At 39.0% G+C, this 16723-nt stretch overlaps 1 protein-coding gene across 3 annotated transcripts; it reads right to left on the bottom strand.

Moving 5' to 3' along the window:
- Positions 1-21: 21 nt before the first annotated feature.
- gpsm2 (G protein signaling modulator 2) lies at positions 22-14825 on the bottom strand. Of its 3 annotated transcripts, XM_042497312.2 has the most exons (16): positions 14604-14825; positions 12980-13018; positions 9755-10128; positions 6954-7175; positions 6731-6866; positions 5539-5678; positions 5317-5440; positions 5043-5158; positions 4264-4419; positions 4058-4166; positions 3797-3926; positions 3033-3109; positions 2647-2835; positions 2352-2511; positions 2042-2232; positions 22-819 (listed from the first exon to the last, which is right to left on the bottom strand). In XM_042497312.2, the coding sequence occupies exons 3-16, from the start codon at positions 9817-9819 to the stop codon at positions 649-651; spliced, it is 1986 nt and encodes a 661-aa protein (XP_042353246.2). In that variant the 5' UTR covers positions 9820-10128; positions 12980-13018; positions 14604-14825; the 3' UTR covers positions 22-648. The 3 variants fall into 3 exon arrangements, with proteins under 3 accessions (XP_042353246.2, XP_042353247.2, XP_087941524.1); XM_042497313.2 differs by lacking the exon at positions 9755-10128; XM_088085398.1 differs by lacking the exons at positions 9755-10128; positions 12980-13018; positions 14604-14825 and adding an exon at positions 8717-9003.
- Positions 14826-16723: the final 1898 nt, after the last annotated feature.

The following is a 16723-nucleotide window of genomic DNA, read 5'->3' as shown; positions in this document are numbered from 1 at the left end:
CAAAAGTCAAAATAAGATGCCTACATGGACGGGGCTTTTATTCCTCGGACGTCATTAAATCATTTAGTAAAAACAAGCTTACGGGGCTGTACAGACGGGTTAAATTCATTCTTTTTATCAAATACTTTGCTTGAAATACAATTTCTTAGTCTGGCCTCTGTAGCTATTTAACAAAAAACCCTCACATACAAAAAACAAAGAATACATGGAAAGAGTGCTGTACCTGTGTGTCCACACTGACTCAGACAGCGAGTAAAACTATCTGATGAGTAAAACCAAATTACTTCAGCGTGGAGGGACGGCAGTTAATAGAATCATAACAATCATAAAATGTACAATAAATACAAACATAACTGCAGTTGTGTATTGAAAAATACACAAAGGGCGAAATGAAATCTGTAGGAGTATGGGAAGATTAAAAAAAAACACTTCAGTCCCTGATACTGCTGAAAATTTGTGTTGTGCCAAACAAGTCCATGTTAATTTGAAAATGTCCCATACTGTGTACTACATATGATGCTGTCAGTGCTTTGTTTCATCCAAAAGGACAAACGTAAAGATACGCCAGGTCAGTCCCGACACTGTCCACACCCTCGTGAGATGAGAAACAAAAAAAAAAAAAACCTGGCTGTCTCTTTAGTGCTTGATTCAGTTGGAGCTGGAGCCTGGTCTGGGTGCAGACGGCAGGGTGACACGTTGCTCGTCCATTCGTTTGGCCTGAGAGCGCATGATGAGGCTGAAGAAGTCCTCGTCCGGTACAGTCGGCCCTCGGACCGGAGGTGGGGGCGGCGCACAGCGCTGATCGTCCAAACGGGACCCCTGGTAAGTTAGGAGAAACAAGAGAGCGGCAGTTTGAGATCTGGTTATGGGTTTTTTTGCCCCTGTGCAACAGACTGGAGGCATTCTGATCGTGTGAACTTGATATCTCAAAAACACCTTCAGGAACTTTCTCCAAAAAAGCATAAATGTCCACTTGGACCTTAATGATGGACTGATTCAATTTTTTTGACATTTTTACTTTGAACAATACTGTGACCTTGTTTGACATTTTTATGCCCTATAGTGTTTTTCATGATTTTCTGTGGTATTTTTTGCACCATGCTATACTATGACTTTTTTGACATGCTTATGCCATACTATTCATAGGATATCATCCAAAACAGCATAAAAAAGTCATACTGTACTATATCATCCAAGATGGCATAAAAAGTTTACAGTATAGTATGTCATCTGAAGCAGAGTAAGAAAGTCATCCCATAGTATGTTATTCAAAAGAGCCAAAAGAGTCATACTATACTATGTCATCCAAAATATCATAAAAAGGTCATACTACAGCATGTCGTCTAAAAAAAAACATTAAAAAAAAACTCATAGTATAGTTTGCTGTAAACTTTTGCCTGTTTTTCACATTTTTCTGGTATACTTTCATGACTTTTCATAACATTTTTGCAATTTGTGACTATTTTATACATTTTTATACCATGATATATGGTGGCATTTTATTTCTGTGACATATTTTTCGATATACTACACTACCACTTTTTTTGACATTTGTTGTGGCTTTTAGTGTAATTTTTATGGCATTCTATGTATGCAATGACTTTCTGTGACATTTTATACACTATGAACATTTTTTATGGCTTTTTGTGACATTTTTTAGACATGCTGTACTGTAACATTTTTAATGCCTTTCTGTTAAACATAATACTATGACATTCTCTCATATAACTTGTGTGACATACTATATTTTTGCCTTTTTTTTTTTTTTTTTTACAATTTTACTGGAGTACTATAGGATGGTATTTATGAATTTTTGTGACATTTTTCATTACATATTATACAGTGACTTTTTTGACATTTTTATTCCCTATTTTTCTACATTTTTTCACGGCTTTTTTGTCATTTTTGTGACAGACTATACCACAACCTTTGTTTACACTGAAAAACCATATTTTATTATGACATCTTTAATGCCTCCGGGCTGCGGACAGCCGAGGGTGGAGGCATTATGTTTTCCGGTTGTCCGTCCGTACATACATACCTGGCACTTGACAAGCATATCGAAGAAGTCGTCGTCAGGCTCAGCATTGTCAGCATTGGCCATCAGGTGGCTGAGCACGGCCTGGTTGCTGTTTTGATTGAGCCTGAGTCCGGGCAAGCTTCCCCCTGCTGCTGATGACTCCTCTAACCGCCGGCCGTGGGCACCGGAGACGTTGGCAGACTCTGATACAGCTTTAGAGTTTGACAGAATTAAAACAGAGAGGAGAAAGACAGCAGGAACATTTTTTTTAGTATGAAAGGAAAGATGTGTTGTGGGATTTGGATCTTGGAGCGTGCACACATGGACTCACATTTCCTGATGGATCTGGGTGGTGACTCCGGGCCGCTGTTTAATGATAACCTGCTTCCCTTATCCTGTATTGAACAACGCTGGTCATCCATACGGTTGCTCTGGAAACGACTCAGGAGATCGAAGAAGCCCTCGTCTCCGAGCATGTCAGGACTGAGTCGCTGATAAAGTACAAAAAACATGAATTTGGAAAAACAACTCAACAGGACGTGCTTTGTCTGATGATAGCTGAAGGAAACTGAATAAGGTCCAGGGGCGTGTGTGGTTATCAGATGGATACACGCTATACTGCGTACCTTCTGTGGTCCCTGTGCGGGTGTCTGGCTGGTGTCCAGGGTGTTGCTGGTGTCCTGGAGGACTTTACTGGAACCACCAGTCTTGTACTTCTTTCCACGCAGACGGCTGACAAAGAACAGCTTGGAAGAGGTTTTTGCCAAGGAAGGTTTGGACTGTTTCGTCAGGATGTCACTGTTCCACTTCTGACCCTTCAACACAAAAATTGATGAGTCACAACAATGCAGAAGGAAGTGAGGGAAATACTATAAGCTTGGAGAAGATTAAGCATCAAATTGAAGTCAAAACTTGAAAAAAAAAATGTTTGTCAAAGTAAAGTGTGACTTAGAGCCGTAATACAACATCCCGTGTGTTAGTGGGCGTCGTGTGACAGGAGTGACGTTCTTACATTCATCTTGTCTGGAGTGAGTTTCATCAGCTCCAGGTTCTCCATGCTATGTCTTCTGCTCATCCTGGGCCTCGCTCCTAAAGCACAATCCACAATTAAATCAATATAAACACCAATTAGACAAACTACACCATTAAAAGAAGATATATACAACCTCCGAAGGGTGTTGCGTTTGTAATAATAAACGCAAGATTCAATCAAATTTCTGTGGATTTTGGCAATTTTGTTCTATCACCACAACTATCCAGCAAATTTCACCAATCATCATAGTTCTCACAGCGGTCCCCCCAACAACGTCACTAAACTCACTTCCATTGTACTGACTGTGAAGAGGCAAACACATGAGAAACGAATGTCTCACATTTACTACCAAAAATTACTAATGAATACCCTGTGAGGCAATACCCCGATGTTGTGCAAAACTGTTTTGCGCCATGTAGAACGTCATGGTGACACGCAAATGACATCAGCTGACAAACACTTTTCTACCACAAATGCATGGACGACTGTTGTGTCCAGATAGTGGTAGGGTTAGTGTCATTTAAATCGCACTCAGGGCGCTTTTATTCTCACTGGGAAAAAGTTGCCTTTGATTTCTCATGGATGCAGCTCAATTTAATTTCAAAAGAATGCCATAGAAACAATGCAACATGCATCACAATTCTTCATAAAGGTGGCTTGAAATCAGGCATTTTAGGCCCCAACAATCCCTCCAAAAAAAGTCTGCCAAGTCCTGCAGGGACTTCATATAACTTATAACTTACCATGCACGTTGTAGTCTACATCCTTATTCTCTGAAAGAGTTGAGTTATTTGTGCTGTAACTCAGGCCCAGAACCGTCTGGAGATCAGACACATTCATACGAGCCGTCAGCTCTCCGCTCCTGTCACCAGTCTAGAAAAAAAAGACGCACAGAAACAGACGCACGGACAGACAGACACATACACAGGTTTTTAAAGTAAAACTGAATATCTGTTTGAATAATGCTGAATATTGTTTACAGTGCTTTCATTGACACGATGTACCTCTTTGCAGATCTCCAGATGTTTCTCAGCAAAGTGCATGGCTTGGTCATGGTTCCCCAGTGCAGTGTAAGCATTTCCGAGACTCCAGCATGCACGGCCCTCCCCAATCCTACGTCAAAAAATAAACGCATGTACAGGGGCATAGCTGCAATGTAGGAAATTCTTATTCTTGTAGTATTTGTGTGTGTGTGTGTGTGTGTGTGTACCTGTCATTGAGGTCCTGGGCTATGATGAGGTGTTTGAGGTGGTAGTCTATGGCTCTTTCATAGTCCTGGAGAAGTGTATAGGTGTTGCCCAGACTGTAGCAGGCCTGGGCCTCCACAGCTCGATCCTTCAGCTGCCTCGCCAGCTGCAGCGTCCTCCTGACAAACACATCAGACAAGCTGCTTCAAAACACTGCAGAGAGACCTCAGTATTTGTGCCCGGCTTCTTTCAACGGGGACTTACTCTCTTCACACAGTCTGGAACCAACATATTTTGTCATTAATAGGAGAGTTTGCTTTTATTTTTCTCAGATATTAAGTCCACTTTTTACAGTGTATGAAGAGAAATATGTTCTCATAAAAGTGGTCTTGCAACAGATGAAATGTCGCACCACGCCCAACATTTATATCTTGGTGGCAGTATGTAGAGAGTGAAATGCTGAAATAAGAGTGCTTGCTGAGTTAACCCCTCTGTACCCTGCTGGTTCTAGCAACACTGCTGTTTTTAATAAAGAATGAGAAAAGGAGTAGATTTTCAAATTCAACTGTGTATCTGTCCGGATAAGTTATTATTATCTATTCTGCCAACATTTTTTAAGGATAAATGTACTTGGCTGTGCAGTATGCATGTGTGTGAATAATTAGGAGAAAAAAATTGAAAGCCTGCTTGTGAAAGTAGAAATGCGTGAATATACATCCATAAAGCATCCTGCAGACAGGTCAGACAGGGCTTTCTATCACAACAATCCCAACGAAAAAAGGCTGTGTGGGCTGTGGCTTACTTGTAATGCTCAGCTGCCACTTCAAATTCCCCCAAAAAGATATAGGCATTCCCGAGGTTGCAGTAAGCTCGTCTCTCTGCAGAGCGGTCGCCAAACTCCTTAGCTATGAGCAAGCGCTGTTCAGAGAAAGAGACATAGAAACACATTTTATCATTTCAGAATAAATAACAGAAGATGTAATAACTGAGTCACACTTACAATGCTCCTCTATAGAGTGTGTAGACTTTCAAAATCTACTTTGACAGTAAAAAGTTTTTTTTTATTCACACCACACCTGTTCATGAGAAGCTACAGCTTTGCGAAAGTTTCCCAGAAGGTAGTACGTGTTGCCGAGGTTGCCGTAGGTCCGACCCTGAGCAGCGCGATCCCCGAGTTCCTTCACTATGGCCAAATTTGCTCTGAAAATACACACTCAGTCAATGCAATATATCTGCATAATAGCAGAAAAAAGGTCACCCAGACATATACATCAGTAGCATCTTGTACAGTCACTTACTCATAATACTCTGCAGCCTTCCGCAGTGCCACCATGACGTCCTCGGGGAAATCTCCAGGCTCAGCTCCACTCCAACAGATACTTTTGCCTTTGGCATGGTACACGTTCCCAAAGTTATACAGAGCTCGAGCCTGACCCACCTAACACCAACCCAGGAAAAACATGTCAGTGCTGACGGTTGATGTCTTCTGAATCCTCCCACACACATAATACAGAGTAATTCCCTGCATGCCAGAGGTGGGCGATATATAAACATTATACTCAGTGTATCAGCCCTTGTTCCATGTGGGATGTATAAAATAACTTAATTGTAAAGACCAAGAATAAATTGTCACTACATCTTTTTAAGGTGACTCACTCTGGCTTTGCTTTGTTTGTCAAGCACTTGGTCAACTCTGTTTTTAAGGTGCTATATAAATAAAGTTATTATTATTAGTAGTATTTTGATTTTCTCGCTCTCTCCTTATAGACACAACAATTGAACATTAAAAAAAAAAAAGACTCACAAACATGATACATCACACACACTTTTGAGCCATTACCTTGTGGGTGATAAAGTGTGAGCAGGCGAGGCGTGTTTTTGTATCTGCAGGGCTGCAGACTCTGACCGAGGAGCACCAGTGTGATATTAGTTACTTATGAACTAGAGAGCTGTTTATTTTATTTTTATTTTTATATTTCCAGCTTACAGTGAAAAGATCAGCTGTAACAGTTTGACATTTTGATAACTGCTAACATATAAGTGGCTCCGCTTTGATTTATTTAATTACAACAAAACATTGTTTAATTTAATTATAACAGTACTTCATTTAACTTTATTATACAATAACACTACTTATCTTTATTGTAACAGTCGATTATTTCACTTTATTATAATGATACTTTATTTAACTTTATTTTAAAATTCATTCATTTAGCTTAATTACAACTGCAGTATTTTTAAGTTTATTATAACAGAGCTTTTTTTTTTTACTTTACCGTAACAGGACTGGATTTATCTTTATTGTAACAGTAGTTTATTTAGCATTTACGTTTTTGAGTAGTCTACAGTAATTTAGAGGAGATTTATAGAAAAAACAATAGATTAGAAAGAGGAACAATAAACAGATTTTAAATATATATTTATATATTGCAATATATTCCAGCATCCCTATTGTATACATTAACGGACTAAAATATCTTGCTGCCTCACCTTGTCATTAATGTCTCTGCCGATGTCCAAGTGTCTCTGACAGCAAACCACAGCCTCGTCAAACCGCCCCAGCACCTTTAACGTGTTGCCAAGGTTTCCACTGGCTTTTGCTTCACCAAGCAGGTCACCGATCGTCCTGTGCAACACACATTATGTTAGCAATAATAAATATAGTAATTTAATCACTTACAGCAGTGTTGTGAGGTCCTTGTGCAGGTCCAACCTGGTCAAGGTGAGGTCATGGCGGTGGAACTCCAGCGCTTTAGCGTAGTCATGCAGGTGGAAGTAGGCATTGCCCAGCTGGCTGTAGATGGCACTGAGCACCTGCAGGTCCTCCGTGCCCACCTGAATGGCAGCTTCAAAGAAGGACACGCCTGCTCTGTAGTCGCCCACCTTACAGAGCCGCTCACCCTCCAACGCCAGCTCCAGGCAGGACACCTCCATCCTGCAGCAGAAAGAAGCAGTCCGTCGGGTGTCTAACAAGGATCTGACCTGCTGTTTGAACCAAAGTATCCAAAATAATGAAAACGTTGTAGAAAAACAGATCTTCTCTAGCCGAAACCTGCAGCCAACTGACCGGGCTCAGCTCACAACCAGGAAACAAAGCTTTCAGCCTTTGCTTAGAAAGAGGGCTTTGAGCTACTTCCTTCCACTTGCAGAGAACAATGGTTCAAACTGGGGTCTGTTTGTTATGGTAGATCTCACATCCTTTAGACATGCCACAAAAAGAGTGAAGTGGGCTCCTTTTACAGTAAAATGAAGCACAGAGCCACAGAAAGGTTTAAGTACACCAATGTTCACCATTCCCCTGTTTATTGGCAGTGCTTTAAGAATCAGAAATAGTTAAAATATTTGATGTTGTGTCTTTAGAGATCCACATTGGGTAATGTAGAAAAATCAGTCCAAAAATGGAGGTACAAATGAGGTAAGGCTTGGGCGTTTCAAGGCAAGATAAAAGCAGACAATGTTACGACAATGGCTGGTGGCTTATCTGCACATGAATGGATTATCTTTAGATTAAGCAGCATGTGTGTGCGAAGCAAAAAATTGTCAGTCTGCCAACTTTTGTTTTTCAGGAAACTGTAATGTTGGGAAGAGATCGGCTTCACACAAAGTCTATTCAGTTTGTTTATCGCAAGCTTCCCTCATCTACACGCCCAAGGTTTTTTTTCCCTAAAACACAAACATTAAGACACAATCTAGGGTCGTTACCTCACGTGAAGCAACAGTTTGCACAGTCTATGGCTGACAAAAAAATGTGTTGTTTCATCATCAGGCTAACGGCAAAGATGGCGCTCTGAATAGAGATTAAGCTCACGCAATCAGCAGTTTTAGGCCTTAAATTACAAAAACCTACTTTTTGTAGACTACCAAGTTAACCCCTTGAAACCTGAGCTAATTGTTTTGATTTCTTTCGAAAACATAAGGGGAGGGCAAGAAGCTACTTAACAAAACATGGCCCAAACATCAGCAAAAAAAATTATGAAAAAAAAAAGTTAAAAGAAAATTACCAGAATATGATTTTAAAAAGCCAAAAGCAAACAATAAAATGGCTTTAAAAAGTGCTGAAAAATAAATTAGAAATGATAGATAGATCGATAGATCGATAGATATAAAACTATCATGAATTTTAGCAGATTTTTTCTGTGACATAATTTAAAAAATAAAATCATTATAATTTAAAAGATTTTCTGGGCATTTTTCCCTATTTTTTGCATCATTTTCTAATAATCCTCCCCTCTTTTTAAAGACAAATATTTAGATTAATTTTACTTGGATTTGTTGGGAAATTACTCAGCAAGTTGGCCATTGCCTTTTTTCCCCATGTTTTAAAAAAAAAAATCAAACCACTTTTTTTCAAAAGGTCATATCGCTTAAAGGCGACTGAACGCAGCAAAGTAAAACTGATGTCAATGCCAGGGGTTCAGAAGGTTAACAACATTTTTGCCAACACTGAGGGAAATACAGCTGCAACTACTATCCTACCTGCTCGCTTTTCTTGTCTTACAAAAACAACAAAAGCACAGGGAGCTTCGGAGAGGCATCTACCGAGGTTTCCACGAGAAAAACTTCCAGGCTGCACGTCCTTCTCTTTGTCTGAAGCATGGAGAAGGTAACTCATCCCAATTTAGTAGTTTGTACTAAAATAAGGTGGTCAAAAGCTAGTTTGTTCCCAATTTAAGAAAAAAAGGGTTAAAAATAGCATTCCTTCCCCGTGACATCAAAATCATCTGACATCATAGAGTTACGCATAGGAAAACTTTCAAGGCGACGCATGTGATGTTGTCACAGCATTAACTTCCAACGCATGGCAGCAAGAAAACTTCTCAGTCAGCATTTTCTTGGCTAATCTGCTTGTCTTTAAAGCGCTCTCTTCTGACCTGGTCACCTGAGATTATGGCTGTAGAGTGTGCAGCCGACAGATTACATCGCTGGTGAGCGCTAAGTGGCTTTATTAGACGTGTCAGGCACAAGCAGACGCTGTAGTGAAGTTTAATGGAATCAAGTCATTAACGATAACTATCCTCCCCACTGTAGTATGGAAAAAAACGTATCCTTCCAACAAGTAGACGTCTGCTCTATCCAAATAAATTGTACACACGTGTGGCGAAAAACAAAGCACGCAGTGATGAATTATTTAGGGCTTGTTAAATATTGAAGCTAACTGGAGCAGGTCGCACCTGCTGCCAGAGCTCTTTACCTGAGTATGTACTGTGCAGACAGCTGTCTGGTGCCTTTTTGGAAGACTCACCTGCCTTTAGTCAACAAACGCACAGAAAGTACTGTAAACAGACCTCCCACCCTATAATTTAACTTGACATTAAACACAATACCACACCACTTCCTCAACAAGGTAACACCAAATAATTAAGTACCTTAACTGTTCACTGACACCGATATGTTTAAATAATTAGAAATATACGGTGATTATTCTTCACTTAGAGTCCGTTTCAAACTAACAAGTGAAGGCAAAATGTTAGATACGGAGCCAGGAAGTCTACTTCAAAGAGGAGAGATTCCTACCTGTAGCGGACATGAAAGGACTGCTCCTCACTTCCCATGCTAACCACTGTGCCACTGGTATCCATTGATGTGCATAATATGAGGGAAAATCCCAGTTTAGTTCCCAAAAAAATGGTTGCGTTTAAAAACCAAAAGCCAACAAGAAAGAAAAAAAAAAGTCTTTGGGCAAAGAGGGCTGGGTGAGAGGAGGTAAACCGACCAAAAAGTCACGAAATGTGGTCAAGTGCGTGACCGTTCCTCTGCTGGATGCTGACAGGGAGAGGTAACCCCATGAGTGTTAGACAGAGCTGCAGAGTCCTGAGCATCAGTCCACACGGCTGCATTCGAATACTGTGTGATTTGCGTCACTGCACCTCAATCTGGTCAGCGGCCCTCTGTGAAGAGAACACAAGATGCTGTATGTGAAGCCTCACTCTGGCCACATGGTGCCATGGCAACACCAACCAAACAGCAGCGTGCACAAGCGGGGCAGGCAGACGGTGAGAGAGCAGGGCGGGCATGAATGGATGAAGGTCAGCACAGACGAGCTGTCTATCTACTGTAAGACGATGACTCAATTCATCCAAGCTTTGAGGTTTGCGTGTGTACTCCGAAGTTACTACAAGGTGAGAAGGCTATGAACGCCACAGAATGTAACCTGTGCAAGCAGAGATGGCAGGAAAAGTATCATCTCTAGAGTGTGTAAATTCAAACACGAGGTAGTTGCTGAAAAGAAAGAGAAACCAGCAACCTGTTGTATGATTTATGAAGGAAAAGGTCGCTAAATTAAAACTGAAGCTCTGGAAAAAAAAAAACAAAAAAAAAAACGGAAGAACCTACTGTGCGTATGCAACTTCCACCAAAGGAAAGGACAGTGATAAGCAAGCTACATGGATAAGATAGACTGCAGAGTCAAGACCTGAGCCAACAAGCATTACCACACTTCTCCATGAGGTCATATTAACCACACCCATCTGCACCCCAAATTTAACCCATCGGCCCCTCCCCTCCTCTCACACACACACACACACACACACACACACACACACACACACACACACAAACACACACACACGCACACACACACACACAAAATGGAAAATGGGGCAGACCAGTTATTTGCAAATGGGGTTAATTCTTTGTGCTAAAAAACAACTTAAAAAAACAGCAGTCACCTGGTAAACAAGCAGCATTTATATTTGAAAAGACACAGTTAAAACACATGGCATTAGTACATTAATGATATTGCATTTTAAAGACTGAGCATGTTGACTGACCACTTTTTCCAGCAATCCAAATATGTTCTGCCCTGCTTTACATATAGGTCACTTACTGGTATGCTATATTACCTTGTTCTTCTTCTTTTAACATTTTTTCACTGTGCTATAATTGCATTTCTTGATCGTATCTCTCTTGAATGCCTGCTGCTTACAGTCCGGCACCTGGTCACTACCTTTTTATAAAGCCACAACCTCACTTGAGTGCTGTGGGGGTACGCAGCCACAGACATCCTCAACACAGAAAATAAGAAAAGACAGGCAGAGGGCAGAGTCTCTGCAGATAATTACACCACAACACACCTCGAGTGGGACATCAGTGATGATTGAGAGGGATTATTTTTGTATGAGTCTACACATTTTTTAGGAAAATCCTGCATAGTATGTCTTTAAAAGTCAAAGAATTGACAAATATGTTCTGTGTTTAACAATCCAGGTGCAGTTTTACCTCCCGTACATAAAAAAGAAGGCCGGTGTTTATAAAGTTGTTGGATTAGGACCTTTGATCTACAATGGGTTTGCTGAGCGCTTCCTATTATTAGATCAGCGCTGAGCTCATACTGCAAGACGTATCACACATGACCACCAAACAGAAAAACTGCTTTACAATTGCAAAACGTATGCATGCCTCGGTGATGTCAGAATATTTCCTGATGAATAACATGGAACATTAGCTGTCAGTCAGAACCAACAATATAGTGACAACTGGTCACTTTGTTAGCACGCAGGTTGCAGTAACATAAGTTATAACAGCTTAAGAAAGATATTTTGCAAGATTGCTGTTCTTTTACATGATGATGATGGTGATTTGCCAAACTGACTGCAGATTTGTCATGAACTGGTTTCCTTTGGTATTTCTGGCACCTGACTTTCTGGGAGTCTTCTCTGTAAAATTTTAAACTATTCCAGATACCTGACCTTTTAACGTCTAGCTAGCGCATTAGCAAACATGACAAAGGTGGCCAAACTATCAGAATCACAAAACTAGGCCTCTTACTTAGTTTAAATATCATTGTCTGAGAAAACTAATAACCAATGATGATTTATAACAAATTATGCTGGATTACTGTTTCTTCATTTATGGGCTATGTGGGATTTTTGGGGTGAGGGGATAAAAAAACAGAGCATTCAAATACTGATTTGGAAATCCATTTGCATGGCCTGGATCGAAGCTTTGAAGCCTATGGGTCACCTCTACATTTTACAGTTAAGGACCCACTTAATAATAATAACCAGCTAAGAGCCTGCTTTGTGCTCATAAACAAGTGTGAGTATAAGGGAACTTTTCTAAAGAAGAAGCTTGAATCTCATGACAACCCATGCACCAACTAAACAAAACTGCCTGTGGCATCTTATGGTCAATATATGTTGACTACTTGTGTTTTAATAAATCTGTCCTGAACCTGAAAAAGAAAGGAAATAAAGGCATTTTTTTTCAGCAGCCTGATCTTCCTGCAGCTACATAAAGGTAAACAGTTGAAACACAAACTTAAGTCCTGAGCTTTGGGAGTCTGAGCAGTACATGTTCCTGCACATTATTATAATCACCAATTGATGTGTGCCAGTTTTGGTGCAGCCTTTTCCATCATTGTATGCCAACTGGGTGTGTTTAGGAGAGACCTGCCCTGCTCACACAGCTACAGTGAGCATAAGCAAGTGTGTAACCGGAAGAAATAATCCGTGACTAAAGGCACAACAAAAGAGGCAAGAGGTTGTTTTTTTTAATGACAGCATCTAGGCTGGCAATCACTGACTCTCAAGTCACAAACAGGACATGATTTCATCTTAAACACGCAGCAGAATTGATCTATTTTCATTGTGCTTACAGCCCATTGATGCACTAAAATTGACTACTGCCACCGAGGGCAAAATCTAAATATGGAACCACTACTCAGCATTACACCATGAGCCAGCAAAAGCTTTCACCAAAACAAAAGAATGAAAACATAAGTAGTGTTGGGAAACTCACCGGTAAGTCTTCCACACAGGAGCAGGAAATCTGGGAAGCCTGCAAAGAAAAGTATGACCATAAATAACTTTGAAATTAAATATAATGGGGTTGTAGTAATTTAAGTTTGTGTATGAACCAAACATTTGAGTATGTTGCCTTAAGTGATTATGAGCGCTATAATACAGAATTTATATAATATTAAACCCACCCATAATGTGCAAAATTATTAAAGTAATAGAATAAGTAATAATAATTGGATTATTTTGACAATTGTTTAGTAGGGATGTTCTGTTGTTTTTTTTAAATTTCATTTTCACTAAAAAAAGATTATGTTTTTTGCCGGTGTCTGTATAAAAATAAGCATACTATCTTGATATCTGGAATACGGATTTGTAGGCTAGAATATCTTTGTTTCATCACAATACTAAATATATGATGTCACACATTTTAGGTTGGATATTGCACTTGCCAGATTATTGTTGATTAATTGCGCATCCCTACTAAATACTTGTTGATTTAGTACCCCAGATGATATACACCCTCAGCTGCCAATTTATTGCGTACACCTACCTAAAAGTAGAAGTACATGAACCAGGTAACTCATTAAGGGAAGGCTGTTTATCAGAAACATATCCCTAAACATTTTAATAATTCTCACAGGGCTGTCTCACAGGGCATTTCAGCTAAATGTACCTAAAAAAAAACTGACAAATGGGTGTAAATATGCTACTTGATGACATTAATGTGACATGATCAAAATATGAACATAATCTTAAACATTCTGTATAGACCATGCAGGTCCATAATAACTAGTAACTACCCTTACAGTAACTACCTGAAATTTCACAGGTAGAAAAAATATATTTAAAAGGACACCAACTATGTTTACCATCCATACTGGGATATTAATTTGAAATAGTTTATATTGTATATTTGATCGCAACTTATGTTGAATAGTTTTTTATAAGCGAGGTATATTATTGCATATATTTGCTTTACATTTGCATTGTCTTTCATGTTAGTCTTTTGTATATTGCAGTCTTTGAAACATTTGTAATGCAACAGCTGCACAGCAAAAGCTTTATTTTATATTATCTTATCTTACATACTGATGTAAGCTTGAGTATGCCTGTATAATCGTATTACTATACTGGCACAGTATAGTAATACAATAATAATATGGCATATCTATGTGAAAGTGGCCACAATCACACATGACATAGTTTCACAATTACTATGTGCAATTGTTACAAGGTACTCTTGAAGTAAGGTTTAAAATACTACAACATGTTACAGCACAATTTTACTACTTGTAGATATTTCATATGACCGTAAACAAACAGCTATACTAGTGATTATCCGATTCCCATCGACTGATCAGTAACATGATGACTAATCTCTACTGTATACATCCCTGTTAGTATGAGCTCCATTAAGACATATTTTTTGGCGTTACTCTTCAATTGGAAAAGTTGAAAGAGAAGGCTGTAAACACTATAGGTTAATTTTTGGCACTATCATCACAATTTTAACACTAACTCAACGTTACAAACTCGGACAAACAGTGAGTTCACCACTTTCTGGTTACAGTACAACATCAGGCTAAACATTAGCAAGTTAGCTTGTTAGCTGCTTAACTTACGTTAGGCGATCCAGTTCGAACAATGGTGACTTATCCTCTTCGTGCCTTTACTGTCTCACAAAAACAAAAACATGAGGTCGATTTAAAAAAAAAACAACGGACGCATGTAATTTAGGACAAACTATTCTTTATCCGGCTTAGCACTTCATTATCCTTTAACTTTTGTAAAAACTTTAAACTTCGATGTGAACGGAGCAAAACTGTGCCTGTACTGGCGTCTGTTTTCCACAAGGAGCCAATCAGGACACGACATTCAAAGATAGCCCCGCCCTGAATAACAGTCATTGGACCAACAGATTTGAATAGAGATGACGTAGTGTCATTATTATCAGGGTACCTGACAGATCTGTATACATGTTCACTCCCTGTTGCTTGCAAAGTCAGCACAAAACATTACTTAATCGCTGTGTATCGTTATGGGAGGTGAGGGTGTAAAGTTTTCCTTAATCAGACCTCATAAAAGACTCAATAAAAGACTTGATAAATACTTAAAATACTGAGATTAATTGTTTAAAACTGGGGTTACTTGTACACTCACAACTGCTGGATTATTTTAATAACCCAAAAACTGAGTTGAGGCTACTTTTTTTAAATATATATTTTATGTTTGGTTTTTTTGCCAAGTAAGTTTTGGTATGAGGAGATGAATATGAACTGAGTTGTATACATTTATTTTATATAGTTTTATGCATAACAGCGTTAAATATAGGAAAATTTTATATTTTTTGCTTGAAGCAATAAAGAACGCCTGGGACATTAAGTGCTTGTTTCATCATTTCATAACAATTTAATTTTATCAAATCATTTCTTAATGCAGAAATCGACCACAATAATTGCATGCCAACACAAACATTGGGTACCTATCTATAATAATCTATAATATGGTTTGTATTTTTCAGCCCACTTTTTGGTAGGTTCTTTTTAAGCAAAAGAGCCTTTCTAACCAGTTTTGTTCTCTCCTTGTTTTTTCATTTCTACATTGTAGAAAACTGGGGCAAAATTATTTACTCTGTAAAAGTACGTGGACTAATTTGTGATTGTTGAGATGGGTAAATTATAAAACCTGTTTGTGCAAACTGAAGCCTCACAAATTCAAATTTAAGACTATTTAATTACCTTTTAAGTAACTAGATCTGTCAAATAAATAAGTATCATGGTAAAAATCTACAATATTTGCCTCTGAAGTGTAATTGAGTAAAGTATAAAGTAGCAGAAAAATCACCAAAATTACATTATTTTTTAAGACATCAAAACAGAAATGTTTGATGGATTTATACATTTCCGGTGGTCTTTGAACACACTGTATGCGATAAACACAAAAACATAACCAAGTCAGAGCTTAAAATATTGATATTTGCTGTCTTCAACTCCAGGATCTCACCTTAATTTTTTTTTACTTTCAAACTTTAAAGGGTCAGTTTTAACAAATTTATGGCATTTTCCCAAAGTCACTCAGGGCTAAAGGAAAAGTATTTGTAGCTTAAGGAAGGATAAAAAAAAATACAACCAAGTCACACCGCAGCCGCCCTTCTCTGATAAATAAAGAACAGTTCCTAGAGGTTTCACATACGTTACCTAGCAACCAGACTCCGCTTGTAGGCTGCCAGCCCGGCACCAGACGTCCAGCGCTGCCGTGCAGGCTGCATTATTAATGATGCCACAGACACTAAACCTGTCCGAGAAAACATATGGCAAGAAAGAAAGAGACAGAAATACGGCAGCTAGTCGCAACATGATGTCAGGAGCAACAACATGGCTGTGGATCGGATCAATTTAATGCCGTACTGCTGAAGGACAAGTCCAAAACTCGAGTAAGTTACCACCACAGCATCACAATATCACTGACAATTAGGCAGCATACAGAAAAGCAGTACAGATATTAACAAAAGCTTTTTTGACTGTATTAATCTGCAGGGTAGTGTAGTAGCCATACAGTCAGTCTATGGTGGGAGCCTATGTTAATAACTTTCTTGCATTGCCACAGAGCTCTCACAACACTCCCCATTCATTAGTGGTAAAAAGTAAGTGCATTTAGTGCAATTTTGGGCTACTTCTAGTCTTTAGTATTTTCATCTTCTGCTTCTTTATACTCATCACTACGACTCAGAAGCAAATATTGC

This window comes from Plectropomus leopardus, chromosome 12, assembly GCF_026936395.1.
Source record: "Plectropomus leopardus strain MGB_pleo_1.0 chromosome 12, ASM2693639v1, whole genome shotgun sequence".
Lineage (NCBI taxonomy): Eukaryota > Metazoa > Chordata > Actinopteri > Perciformes > Serranidae > Plectropomus > Plectropomus leopardus.
Note: the sequence above shows the minus strand (reverse complement) of the source record. Positions and strands in the feature narration are given on the sequence as shown.

What these genes read in the sequence shown, in the direction of transcription:
- gpsm2 (XM_042497312.2), bottom strand. Translation starts at nt 9,819, where the DNA reads ATGGATACCAGTGGCACAGTGGTTAGCATGGGAAGTGAGGAGCAGTCC. An exon ending in GCCCAGGACCTCAATGACAG is followed by an intron (nt 4,167 to 4,263) that starts GTACACACACAC and finishes TTTTTGACGTAG; the next exon opens with GATTGGGGAGGGCCGTGCAT. An exon ending in ATCTGGAGATCTGCAAAGAG is followed by an intron (nt 3,927 to 4,057) that starts GTACATCGTGTC and finishes TTTTTTTTCTAG; the next exon opens with ACTGGTGACAGGAGCGGAGA.